Source organism: Pagrus pagrus (assembly GCF_965226575.1).
Source record: "Pagrus pagrus genome assembly, chromosome: 20".
In the NCBI taxonomy this organism is placed as follows: domain Eukaryota; kingdom Metazoa; phylum Chordata; class Actinopteri; order Spariformes; family Sparidae; genus Pagrus; species Pagrus pagrus.
The window spans coordinates 10,912,125-10,924,694 of NC_140207.1; the positions used below are offsets into that span (position 1 = coordinate 10,912,125).

At 42.7% G+C, this 12,570-nt stretch overlaps 1 protein-coding gene across 8 annotated transcripts in view; it reads left to right on the top strand.

Moving 5' to 3' along the window:
• Positions 1-12,570, top strand: part of smarcd3b (SWI/SNF related BAF chromatin remodeling complex subunit D3b) — a 43,241-nt gene that overhangs the window by 22,922 nt on the left and 7,749 nt on the right. For 2 of the 8 annotated variants that reach the window (XM_084340491.1, XM_084340487.1), the window contains exons 3-9: positions 2,796-2,885; positions 5,093-5,135; positions 7,098-7,220; positions 7,583-7,708; positions 8,238-8,333; positions 11,979-12,026; positions 12,371-12,472. In XM_084340491.1, coding sequence (XP_084196617.1) covers positions 2,796-2,885; positions 5,093-5,135; positions 7,098-7,220; positions 7,583-7,708; positions 8,238-8,333; positions 11,979-12,026; positions 12,371-12,472 — 628 coding nt within the window. The remainder of the gene's footprint in view (positions 1-2,795; positions 2,886-5,092; positions 5,136-7,097; positions 7,221-7,582; positions 7,709-8,237; positions 8,334-11,978; positions 12,027-12,370; positions 12,473-12,570) is intronic. The other 6 variants (XM_084340488.1, XM_084340493.1, XM_084340490.1 and 3 more) reach the window with 6 other exon arrangements.

A 12,570-nucleotide genomic window follows, 5' to 3' on the forward strand; every position in this document is an offset into this window, starting at 1 on the left:
CTCATTTTAGCATCGACCTTCAAAACCAAACATGGATATGATGATGAATCATACGCAGCCAGTGTAGTAAGAGCCGGGCATCCAACCACAATGATTATTAGCAATTCCAGATTTAACTCTGAATTTTGTTGATTTTAGACTCAGGTTGTTCAGGAAAAACGTTCTCATAAGGACGCTCGTGTCAGGACGTCGTTAAACGAAATCCATTTGAGAAGTTTAGTTTACTTTATTATATGATATGAAGGGTTTTGGAGAAATCGAAAGGTATATTCCTGAATATGTAGGTATAAGAAAAAAAAGAATAGCTTTAGCGGTCCGTGCTAACGTTTAGCAGGTACAACGTTGACCACGTTTGCCATCCAAACTCGACATGTCAGAGCTCAGACACGCCAAGATGACATTAAAGAACGAGTGGTGACAAAAGCAGACTGCTGCATTGCCTGTGCCTCGGGCCAAAAAGCTGCCCTCGAACCCGCCGCAAGGACTGCAGCTGACGGCCAACTAGCTTGTACATCCTGCACCCGTGTGAGAGGAAGTAACTCATACCACAGGTAGCGCTAGCCTGTGTTCGTCATTCAGGAAGGGATGAAAAAGAAGTAGTTAGATATTTCAAAGCGACCAACATTGCCACCCCAAGCGCCACGCCGCTAGCACAGCTAATGAAAAATGCCAATTATTTGCAGATGGAATTGGTGGATTTCTGTTTTTATGTAATAATGGCGGACTCTCGCTCAGACAAAACAAGCAATTTGAAGAAGCGACCTCGAGCTGTTGGCGTTCCTCCCTGTTTTTCGATCAAACAATGACGGATTGATAAGAAAAACGACACTCATAATGGTCCCAAGTTGCTGATTTTTAGAATCGTATTGCTCAGAAGTGAAACCACAACCTTTGTGTGTTCAGCTTTCATTTCAGTTTCTGCTTGGACTCTCTCCCTCTGCTCCTCTGTTTGCATCTGTCGCCTTGCATCACCGCTCTGTGCATCCACTCCTCACCATCCCATGACCGAATGTTCCTCCTCCTGTCTGCTCGTCATGTGTCTCTCAGCCTTTTGTCTTCCAGTCCGCCTCATGATCATATCTACGTGGTGGCTGTCTGCGGGGCGTTCAGGGTCTAGTAGTACTCGCTTTGGCTTTTTTGTCACGCTATCTATTGTCTGCTGTTTGACGACCATGTACAAAAGGTCTGAACATCAGTATCCCAGACAAACACACACACAAACACACACACTCTCTGCGGATGGATGTCTATTAGGAGACGAGTGCGTGGCAGGTATGGTCATTAGAAAGAAGATCAATATGCGCACTCAGTGGCCCTCTGTCTCTCTCTGTCTTGTTCTCTCAGTATCTGCAGCACGATTGATCCACTTACAATTAAGCAGGCTTGTCGAACAGGTCAGGGGAAATGTTGTCCTGCGTCGGGGCCTCAACCCCCAGAGCGGGCCGGCTGGCTGCGGAGGGTCTGATCGATGGTCCAGGGTGACCCGTCCAGGTGTCTCTGTCTCTTTTCTGTTGCTTTGTGAGGAGTTTGCGTGTCCTCTGGCAAACAAGCCGGCGCTCCAGCTCCCCCTGCTCGACTCCGTCCGGCTCAGACCCCTCGCGGCTGCCAGCTGAGGGCGAGCCACCTGTGTTTGCAGTGTCATTGAGACCTTATGGTCCCGGAGACAGTCCCTCTGCAGAGCAAACGCTGTCCTACGCGTCGCTGCTGCTAAAAATAGGATTAAACTCCAGAATGCTTTGCATAAAGTGTTATGAATACTCAACCCCGTGTCCTAGAAATAATTTGTTCTCCCAAATATGTTTTGTGGGGAAACATTTGTGTACTGTAGGAAGCGCTACATAAATGGTGGCAGATGGTGGACAGAGGATTTTAACACCAGAGACACAGGTACACATCCTGTGTCCCGCGTGTTGCTACGTGACTTGGAAAAAACATAAATTTACAACATTTTCCAATTATGTTAATAGAAAAATGTGGTTTGCTGTTGCGAATTAGTAGTATATGAATATAATCTCTTGGAGCAACACATCCTCAAACCTGAACGACATATGTCACTGTTGCAGTGTACCAGCGACAGACGTACAGGACCTTCATCGTTAGCTCGTAGTTTGGTTAGGTTTACATCAATACACATGGTTATGTAGGACACTTTGTGTTGCCTGTGAACATCGCTAGCTTGATGCGATAACAGGTTTGTCGGTGAGAGGCCAGCTGAATTACCTGTTCAAGAGCGACAGTAGTGTTTCGGCATTGGAAATTCAAAGTTCTTTTCATTTTAGTTTGGTAAATGACCAGAAAGGTGCGAGCTGCATGCACGTTCTCTGAAAACCCACTTCACATTACTCCACTGATTCAAAATCCATGTTTGCAATCCAGAGCCGAACAAAAGAGCTGAACTCTTGCTTGTTCGCTCCCTTCCCTCTGATGGTTCACAGTGTCCATTGTCGCTGTATTGTCTGTCTGTGTGTGTGAAGCATGATTGTTTTGGTTCACAGAGAAACTTTGTTGAATGAGCGTGTCCCTCAGATGAGACGCCTCCTCCCAGGTCCTCCTCTGGTGCACTTTGTGCGTGCATGGACACAGTTACACGCCCATCCCTGCGCCTGCCCTTGTCTAAGTTTGAGATTTCTCACCTTCTAACAGACCCTTGAACTTAACACACATCCAACACATACAGACATACAAACAGCCAGAACCTCCAGGTGTTTCCCCTCTGACATCGTTCTTGCTGCCACTGAGTGTGTGTCTCGCCACAACTCTAATCGGACAACCTTCGAATCCTCACTAATTCTTAGGAAGCCAGTCGGATTCCCGGGAGCCAATGAGATGCCGGCGAGGCAGATGGACATGAGAGAGCCCCAATCAGATCCCACGCTCGGATCAAAGTAGGAGTTCAATTCTGCTGCATGTCCATTTTCTTACGTTTGATGACTCTGGCCTTTTTCACCTGAGCCCCCTGAATGACCATACGTACGGGCCTAGAAGTTGACCCCTGACATGTAGTGGTGCATGCTTTGGACTGGAGCATGGCATGATGGGAACAGTTTTTTTCACCGGGAAGACAAAAATAAAGTAGAATCGGATTTCAAGCCCCTTTTGAAACAGTTTAAAATAGAGGATTGTTGTGATGCAGGTTTGTTTTTTTTTTGCAATGCACCCCCGGATCTTTCAATTCTCCTTGCAGCAGGCTTGTTTCAGTATTTGGCATGCTGATGTAACATACTGCTCCACAGACCGTTGCAGTGCTCTGTGATAGGAAATTTCTCTACACTGCAAAAACAATCCACTTCTCCAAGCAAGAATGAAATCTTACGTAATTTCGTAAGACATGTCCTAAATCAAATAGGGTTGGGCGATGTGGCGACACATACCATGAGACGATAGAGACGAACGTAATCCTGTTAGTAAGGATGAAGAGAAGATCAATACACAATCGTACCTGCTAAATGAAGCTAGCAGCCAGTTAGCTTAGCTTAGCACAAAGACAGAAAACAGGGGGAAACAGCTAGCCTGACTCTGTTGGAAGAAAACAAAATCCCCCTACCTGTTATATAGATTTGCACAACAAACACAAAAGTGTAAAAAAGGCCTAATTGTGGTTTTACAGGGAGTTTTGTGCCAAACTGTTTCAAGGTTAGGAGCCTAAATAACCCCAGTAATGCCACAAATGATCATTTTTACTCTAAACACTAAACAAAGAAGATATAAAATGTGAATTAGTGAGCATTAGTGCTGATTTCCTGACCTTCAGACAGAGCCAGGTTAGCCGTTTCCCCTCGTTTCCAGTGTTTATGCTAAGCTAAGCTAATAGCCTCGTGTTGCCTTATATTTAGTTGTATCCTAAAACATAATATTTAATAGTTAATGAGACTGTTTTAATGAGACTTTTGTTGGATGATACCAAAATCCACGGCTGAAGCTCTAACTTATGTCTTGTTTGTTCAATATGTACAAGAAACAAAGTGGTATACTTGTGGTTTTGCAGGTGTGCCAATGGTTAACAATCTGTAAGACCACAACTTGTCAGTGTTACACTTTGGTTTTTGTACACTGAACTAAAGAGATACTGCGTGTGAAAAAGCTGGTAGGCAGATTTTCTTACCTTCAGATAGAGCCAGGCCTGTTTCCATCTAGGAAAAAGTCAAATTCACAATAAAGACTCTTGAAAGTAGCTTGTCTTTAAATTCAGCTCAGTCTACGAGTTAATATCCTCAAACAGGATTAAAGAAATCTTTAAATCTTCACACTTTTTCTGACCTTTGCCAAAAGGACATATCACCCACGAGGCGAGATTACTAATCTTTGATGAGAAAAATAGGCTTAAATCATCTTAAAGTAAGATAAATAAGTTAAAGCTACTAGTTAACAGTTAACGAGACTTTCTTTAAATTGCTCTTTTTGCAGTGTAGGTGTTTTTGAGCCGGTGTGTCCTCCAACAACACAACATGTGCATGATTTTACACAGACTCTCCACACATCACAACTGTCTACAGACGCTGATTGAACATTAAGAAACAGAAAATCAGCTTCACTTAGTGAGAAAGTTCTGACAAAGGCACCAACTCGGCCCAGACTGTCTCATTGCTCTTGGCCCCTCCTTGGTAAGTAAAAAAAACCTAAGTATTGGTAAATAAATGCTGTTCTCACACAGCAGGAAATGCCAGGAATTCATGAATGAAAATATCCACACGCACACACACATAAACACACACATACATTCTCCTAATCTCGACTTCCCAAAAGCCCCCGAACACACATCCTGTCACCATCCGAGTCCTGCTGCAGTGCGTGTGTGTGTGTGTGTGTGTGTGTGTGTGTGTGTGTGTGCGTGTGACAGGCAAGCGATGTGTGATGTGACACTTTTTTGGCTGTTAGAGGCTCTCGCTCTCCAGGTGGACCGCTGCATTTCACACAAACACACCAGCACGTACACACACATATACGCACGCACACACACACACACAGCTGGGATGCTGGGGTGCTGGATATGGCCCAGCATTTTAGCAGATGGCCTGGGTGCTACGCTATCAGTCACCATAGTAACATGCTCTCTTTTTCCTCTTTCTCCCTGTCTTTCTCTCCCTCTCTCTAGTGCTAAGAGAAGGAAAATGGCAGACAAGATTCTTCCGCAAAGGGTGAGGCTGCATATTTTTTTTACCTTTGTTGCTCTGTTTTGTCTCTGCGTGTGTGTTAGAAGGGAAAAATCCTGGTCGCCTTTCTGATGTCAGGGGTTTCTTGGAAGGCGCAAGAGGGCCAGATGATTATGTGTCGTTTCCAAATGAGAAGAGAGAGGATGAGGGGAGCGATTTAGGGTTTTTTTTTTCCTGTAGGGTTTCACTCTGTTATTTGGTTGGTGGCTCATTGATTCAAATTGGAAAAAGCCGGCGGGATATGGCGGGGACGCGACCACAAGTAGAAGCGAAAGAGGTGGCACAATCACGGCGTTGCCACAGGTGAGTATGCGCCGACTGAGGTTGCGATTTTTTTCTGCCCATGGTCTCAGTTTTTTCGGGCCCTGTGCCACGCCATCACCTCACCACCTCCAGAAGGCTTTTTACATCGAGTCTATGGAGGTCTGAGCGTCTTGGCTCAGGTCTTATCCCCTAACATAACCCAGACAGAGAGATAGCAGTGGGCATGGCTGGGGGGCGCCACTCCACAGTAATGAGTCAGGGGCAGGGAATGTCTGCCACGCTCCTCCGTCTGCTTGGCACCTCGGCCCCGGTGAAAGGCAGCGAGATGGAGATAGAGAAGGAATGAGAGGGAACAATGAAGGCAGCCATTTAGAAAGAAGCATGAAAGAGGAGAGGAGAGGGAGGGAGGAGAGGCTGAGGGAGTGTGTGCACAGTTTGGTAAGTAAGCAGCAGCAGCCCTTGATGCTCTGAGGACTTTCATCGGTATGGTAATGTCTGGAGTCCTGGCCGGTTGGCTGCACACTCTGCATCTCATTTTTTATCCTTGCAGCGATGGCGTGGACTGCCATATGAATGGTGGGCTGGGCAGCAGCAGAGGGACCCTTCTGCTGCTGTCAGCCTCCTATAAGTTAGAGAAGATAAAAGAAGTCGAGCAAATAATATCGGTTACAGTTCATTTTACTCTGAATCTGATTACGTGGTTTTTTTTGCAGGGTGATATCTCCTCAAAGTCAGAACATCACAGGTTTATTTCCAAGTTCCCAAGTTTATTGGCAAGAAACTTCCATTTTTTTTTTAGTATTTAAGTGTTTTGAGGGATTTGTTAGCTGACATCATAGAGATCAGGGGAGAGACATTATGGCTCAGCACCTTATTCCCATCGGCCACAAGGGTGCCTCGAGTTTGATTGTCATCGTACACAGCAACGCAATTGGCAAAATATATGTCGGCATGTTGGTTTTTAATTTTATCTTGCGACGGCACTGCTCATGCTCCGGTTAGATTCAGGCACCTTTTGGTTAGAGGAAGGAAAGGATCATGTTTTGGTTTGAAGTAACTGCTTTGGTCGACACAAACACAGCTGGAAAATTGTCCCAAGGTAACATGGAAGTGTTTGTTATTGAGCTGGAGAGGTGCTGGAAGGTGGGTTTTGTTAACTTTAAACAGAGTCAGGCTGAGTTCTGACTGGCTTTAGTTTATGAGAGCGCTATCGACCTTCTTATGTAACTCTCATTCATTCTGACGCGAATTAATGTTTTTCACAAAGAAATGGGCTGTTCCCTCGCTGTTATTGCATATATTCTACCTTTTCTTCTCCACTACAATACAGCTCTATGTTACAGCGTCAAAAGGCTTTTGAAAATAGCTTACTGAATGTTTTTATTAGTGCCAGGAGGACGGATTCAAGACTCAAGACTACACAAGGGACTTGAGGAGGTTAGATAGCAAGTACCACGTATATAAAACAAAGGGTTAGGGTTGTATCCTAGAAGAAGTTTGGATTTACAAATATTAAAACAAAAATACTTTTTTGGAAGTGTGGACCCCCCGCTGCACGACAGCTTATCTGCTTAAGCCCTTCATTGATTTCAAGAAAGTTGATCGGCCTCCTTAATCTCGCCCATGTGAAATATTGCTGTTATGGTTGATTTTAACGTGAGATCGTCTCCCCCCTCTGGGCAGATCCGTGAGCTGGTCCCTGAGTCTCAGGCCTACATGGATCTGCTGGCGTTTGAGCGCAAACTGGACCAGACCATTATGCGCAAACGTGTGGACATCCAGGAAGCACTGAAGAGACCAATGAAGGTTAGGACAAAAAAACGAGAGGCCACCATGCCAAATTATTCATCTCTACAAGGGCAATCATGTTATTTAAAGTATCTTTTGCATCTCATAAGGCGTTAAAATGTCTTGAAATTAGTTTATCTTTAATCAGAGGATTTCATTTCTCACCTTTTTTAGTTGTGTGTCGTCTTATAGCACACAAAAACGTCTCTTTTCAAGGCTGAACATTTCACAACTCCTGTCATATGAAAGCACTTTATTAATCTGCTTTCATATTGTGTTAATGAGTTCAGACAGGGCACCAGCAGCGGGACATTTTAATTAATTTTTTTTTTTGTGAAACGTCGGTTTAAACTGTGCTATTTTATGTGCCCTCGTGTCAGCAGCAAAAGCGTAAACTGAGGCTTTACATATCCAACACCTTCAACCCTGCCAGACCGGACGCTGATGACTCAGACGGCAGCATTGCATCTTGGGAACTGCGAGTGGAGGGAAAGTTGCTGGATGACGTGAGTATTCTTATTGAGCAACGTGAGCAATTTAAAAGTGAAAAATAAACTTTACTTTGCACTGACGATCCGCAGCGTGAGTCTAAGAAGGATCTGAGGTCATAATCGTCCCATTTAGTATGAATGTGTGACACTTTCGGCCGGCAGTCACACTCGTTAATGATGCTCCCAACACACTTACTATGCTGTCGACGCAGCGTGAGAAGCAGAATGAGCTCACGTTTGTTTTTTGCCGTAAGCTTCCCTTCAAAACGCTCTGATGTTCTCAGCAGTCCAGGTCAGGGCCGTCATTTCACAGCAGTAGGAAGCATTAAAGTTTCACAAACCACAAATATTTCTGGTTGAGCTCGGAGGAAGTGGACCCTGAGAATATCTGCCGTCTGATCTCACTCGGCCTCTTGTGGTTTTTTGATGAGTATTGTTGCTAAAAGCAAAGACATGGCGACAAGTGTTTGCTTTTTCGTGTCTGTAGGTGTTTGATGTGTCTGATTTTAGACGTTAACTGACCACATCTCTCTCTGTTTCACAGCCGGGGAAGCAGAAAAAGAAGTTCTCTTCGTTTTTTAAGAGCCTGGTGATCGAGCTGGACAAAGACCTCTACGGTCCTGACAACCACCTGGTTGAGGTCAGTTCACACTTGGCCGCTGCACCTTGTGCACAGAGGAAGGGGCTAATTTAAGAAGTGCAGACCTGCTATCAGATCAACCTTTTACCTGCTCTAACAGACTATTTAGTTTTTATCACAACGATCAGTGTTTTTAGTTTCACTTCCTATTTGATCTTGTACTTTTACCTGCAAATAACAAACATGTTAACCTGCTAGGTAGGTAATACAGTCTGAAAGTAGCTATTCGTACATCACACACTTTTGCTCCAGTACAATAAATTTGAAAACATGAAATTATGAATATGAGGGTTAAACGTTGACATCCACTTTTAAAGAAATACTCAACCTAAAATATATTTTTTGAGTGATAAAAACTCACCCTTGTGGTCTTGAAGCCACAGCCAGGAGACTGTTAGCCGTGTTAGCCTGTTAGCCACCATGAGGCTCCCTGTCAACAGCCAATTTGTGTTTTTTCACTTTGGCTTTTTGACTTATTAAATAAACAAGATCTAACTTTCTATTTAATGTTGTACTTTACGCTGCAAATAAGAAACATGCTAACATGCTAAAACGCTAGGTCGGTAATACATTGCTGTCTGTTAGTAGGCTATTCGTAAATGACGCTAACACATTTTTGCTCCAGCACATAATTAATTTATGAATACGAGGGTAAAGCACTGACATCTACCTGTAAACATTTGAACATTCAACCTGAAAAGTTTTTGTTAAATAAAACTTGTCTTGAAGTGACAGCCAGGAGACTGTTAGCTATGTTAGCCTGTTAGCCACTGTAGCCTAGGGCTCACTGCAAAAAAGCAAATTTAGTTTTTTCACTTTGGCTTTCTTACACATTAAACAAACAAGATATAACATATTCATTAGTGAGCTTTTCGAACAGAGCCAGGTTAGCTAATAACTGTATACTAAGCTGAGCTAGCTTCGGATAGATAGAAAGAGTGGTGTAGGTTTTTGTTTTTTTGTTTCGGCTCACTGCTCCAACTCTTTTGATTTAAAATTAAGTCATGTTTTTTGGGGTTGAAGTTTCAGCTTTCTCACAGCAGACTTGTCTTTGAAGGAAAAGAGCAGATGAAGCTAATTCTGTTAGCGATGGCTCAGTTCCATTAAAGACCAACCACACAGGTGTTTTCACCTATATTGCCTGTTAAAGCTCTTAAATCTTAATCTTAGCTCTTAAATCAGCTATAATGGACATTTTTATAATCTATCTCTCAGCAGACATATTTCACAATATGTCAAACAATTTCTTTTAAGCTTCGATGTTAGTTTTATCTCTTCAGCCCATTTAGACGACGTTCGCTTCTGTACAACTGTCCTGATGGTCACTTCACGGGTCAGTGCTTTCATCTAAAATCACATCTATTAATAATAAAGAGCTTTTGTATGCAGTCTGTTCAGCCATGCAGTCAGGGTCAGTGACGGCCTCTTCATCATGCAGCGAGAGCTACTCGCTGAAATTTTTTTATTTTGTGATGTCTGGTTTAGTCTCGAGCCACAATCACCCCCACGAACCTGCTCCTTTTGACACCCACATTGGATAAATACAAATAAAGCAGACGGAGAGAAGGGACTGCCATCTTTTCCTTTTTTAATAACTTGATTCTCTATAACAGTGTACAGTGTTTTTATTTATTTATTTTTAAACATTTTCAACATTGCAAGGTTGTTTAAACATGCAGGTGTGAGAGCTGGGAAAAAAAACAAGTACTTACTTTTTAAAAAACAATCATTAGCCGCCCTTCACTTCGTATCCTCGCAAAAAGTGTTGACCTGGAATAAAAAAATCCACTCTAAGAGTTTCAGAGTGAAAATTATGACTTCTCAAGGTTTCTCCTTTTAAGAGGGTATTTTAGCAAGGCACTCAGGTGTTTCGCTTTGAATGATTTTCCATCAAAAGAAATTTTTCTCTACCTTGAGCTACAATCAGTACTTAATCTGCTCTGAGTCAGCCATTGATTGGAGGAAAACATTACTCTGTATTGCATGCCAACTCACTGCAATCCACTGTACTGCAGATGGTTTTTTAAGTGCTTTTTCTTTTCAGTTTTCGGAGCAGTTACGATAAAATGGAGTTTTAAATAACGTTTAATCTGCGGTGAGACTCAAAGGAGGTTCTGCGGTATGTGAATACAAAGACTGAAATACAGAATCGTACGGGGTGTAGTTGTATTTGGCCGGGTCGATATTTAGTTTTTCTGTTCTTTCACCTCAAGTCTCCTCCGATGGTGTGAGACCATTCAGCTGCACAGCCACACGGTTAACCTTTTGCTATGTTGGTGTCTCACTACACTGTGCATGGCTAGTTTGCAAAAATTGAACCCTCTTATCACACCACAGACTCAAGATCAAGGCTGCTAGATGTAGGAGCACTCAATAGGTTTCTTTTTGCACATGTGTAAAAGGTCCAGTGTGTAGGATGTAGGGGCATCTATTAGCAGAAATAGAATATGATATTCATAGTTATGTTTTTGTTACTATTTAACCACCTGAAACTAAGAATCGTTGTGTTTTCATTATCTTATCTAAGATGTCAAGAAGGGAAATACTCTTGCATCTAATTTCCTTACCAAACAGAAAAACTTTGTAAATTAAAGCTTCTCTATTTTACTAAACTAAAATGAGCTTAATTGCCTCGTTAACTCACTGTAAGACACACTTAACGTGAACTCGACATTAAAAAAAAAAACAACGCTCACCAAACAGGCTTGGTTTTTCTTTCTACAATCAATTCTGGTTTGATTGAAATAAAACAGACTCTCTGTCACTTCACACCCTTCCTGCCATATCTTCACATCCCAGAAGTCACAGTTTTGGCCAGAGCTGCTGTAAATCGCCTCCATACCGTAACTCCCATCTTCAAATTGACATCCTTGGGTCTTGAGACCGGTCACTCTTGGTAACTCCTCCTAATGATCTGGGATCTCGGTCCAGACAAACTCTAGGGCCACTGGCTCCACGGCTAACAGAGCCATTAGCTAATTAGCTAACAGTAGCAAGCTACAGCCAAGGATAACTAGCAAAGAGGAGCAGTTGTCGGCGTAACTGTTAAAATTACATCTTTGGTTTTAAGTATTTTTCTCTAACTATAATTATTCTGTAACAAAGTTAAAGTTCAGGAGGAAACAGCTTTTGGTATTATTTATTAAGAGGTAAACACTCAGTAAGTTTAATGTCAACATGCTAATATCGTCATAGTGTCGTTGCTAACATGCTGATGCTCAGCAGGTTTAATGTTTGCCATGTTCATTATCTTAATCTAACATTTGCTAATTAGCACTAAACAAAACGGACAGACGAAGAAATGTAATTAGATTTGCAGGTATCTGGTCATAAAGTATGAAACAGTATAGTTTCAATGGTGCTGGATAAAAGGCAACAGGTTTACTAAAATGTTAAAAACCAAATTTCACAGCAAAATACCATAAATGTGAATCTCTAGTGGCGCTCAAGGAAAAGGTCAGGGGATCTCCAAAGTCACTGAGATAAATCATCACGAAATGATGAATATTTGTACCAAATTTCATTTAAATCCATCGTGTAGTTGATGAAATATTTCATAAAGTGGTAGATTGACGGAACAACCGACATTGTCATTCCTAGAGCCATGCTGCTAACGTGGCTAAAAAACTCTATCTGCTTCATCAGGACTGTCTGGGTGTGGTTCGGCCACATTTGACTCACACTGCTGTCAACGTAAGTAAACAACCTCACCACTGTCATCATAATTTGAGTCAAATGTCGTCAAAAGTCTGATTGGTGTGGGAAATGTGTGACATCACCTTTTTCCAGATGAGCTCAACCACATCAAACAAAAACAAAAAAAAAATGTAGAAATCTCTCATCTAAAGCAACCAAAACTCCTCTAACTTTGGCAGAAAAAGTGTCTTGTAGCATCCCGTAAGCTGATTCAGAAAAAGGGAATTAATTAGAGATTCTGATTAATAAGTGTGAAACAAACAGCTAATGAGGTGTGAAACTAACAAAATGAGCATTCAGTTGTGGTTGTGAAGTCAATGTGTAGCTGTTTGCTCTTTCAGTGGCACCGCACGCCCACCACCCAGGAGACGGACGGCTTCCAGGTGAAGAGGCCGGGAGACGTGAGTGTGCGCTGCACTCTGCTGCTGATGCTGGACTACCAGGTGAGGAGGGGGGGGGACACAGTCTCACAACAGCTCACAACTCTGTCTAGAAACAGACCGTTACAACTCTGTGACTAATGCATGCCATTACAATCAGC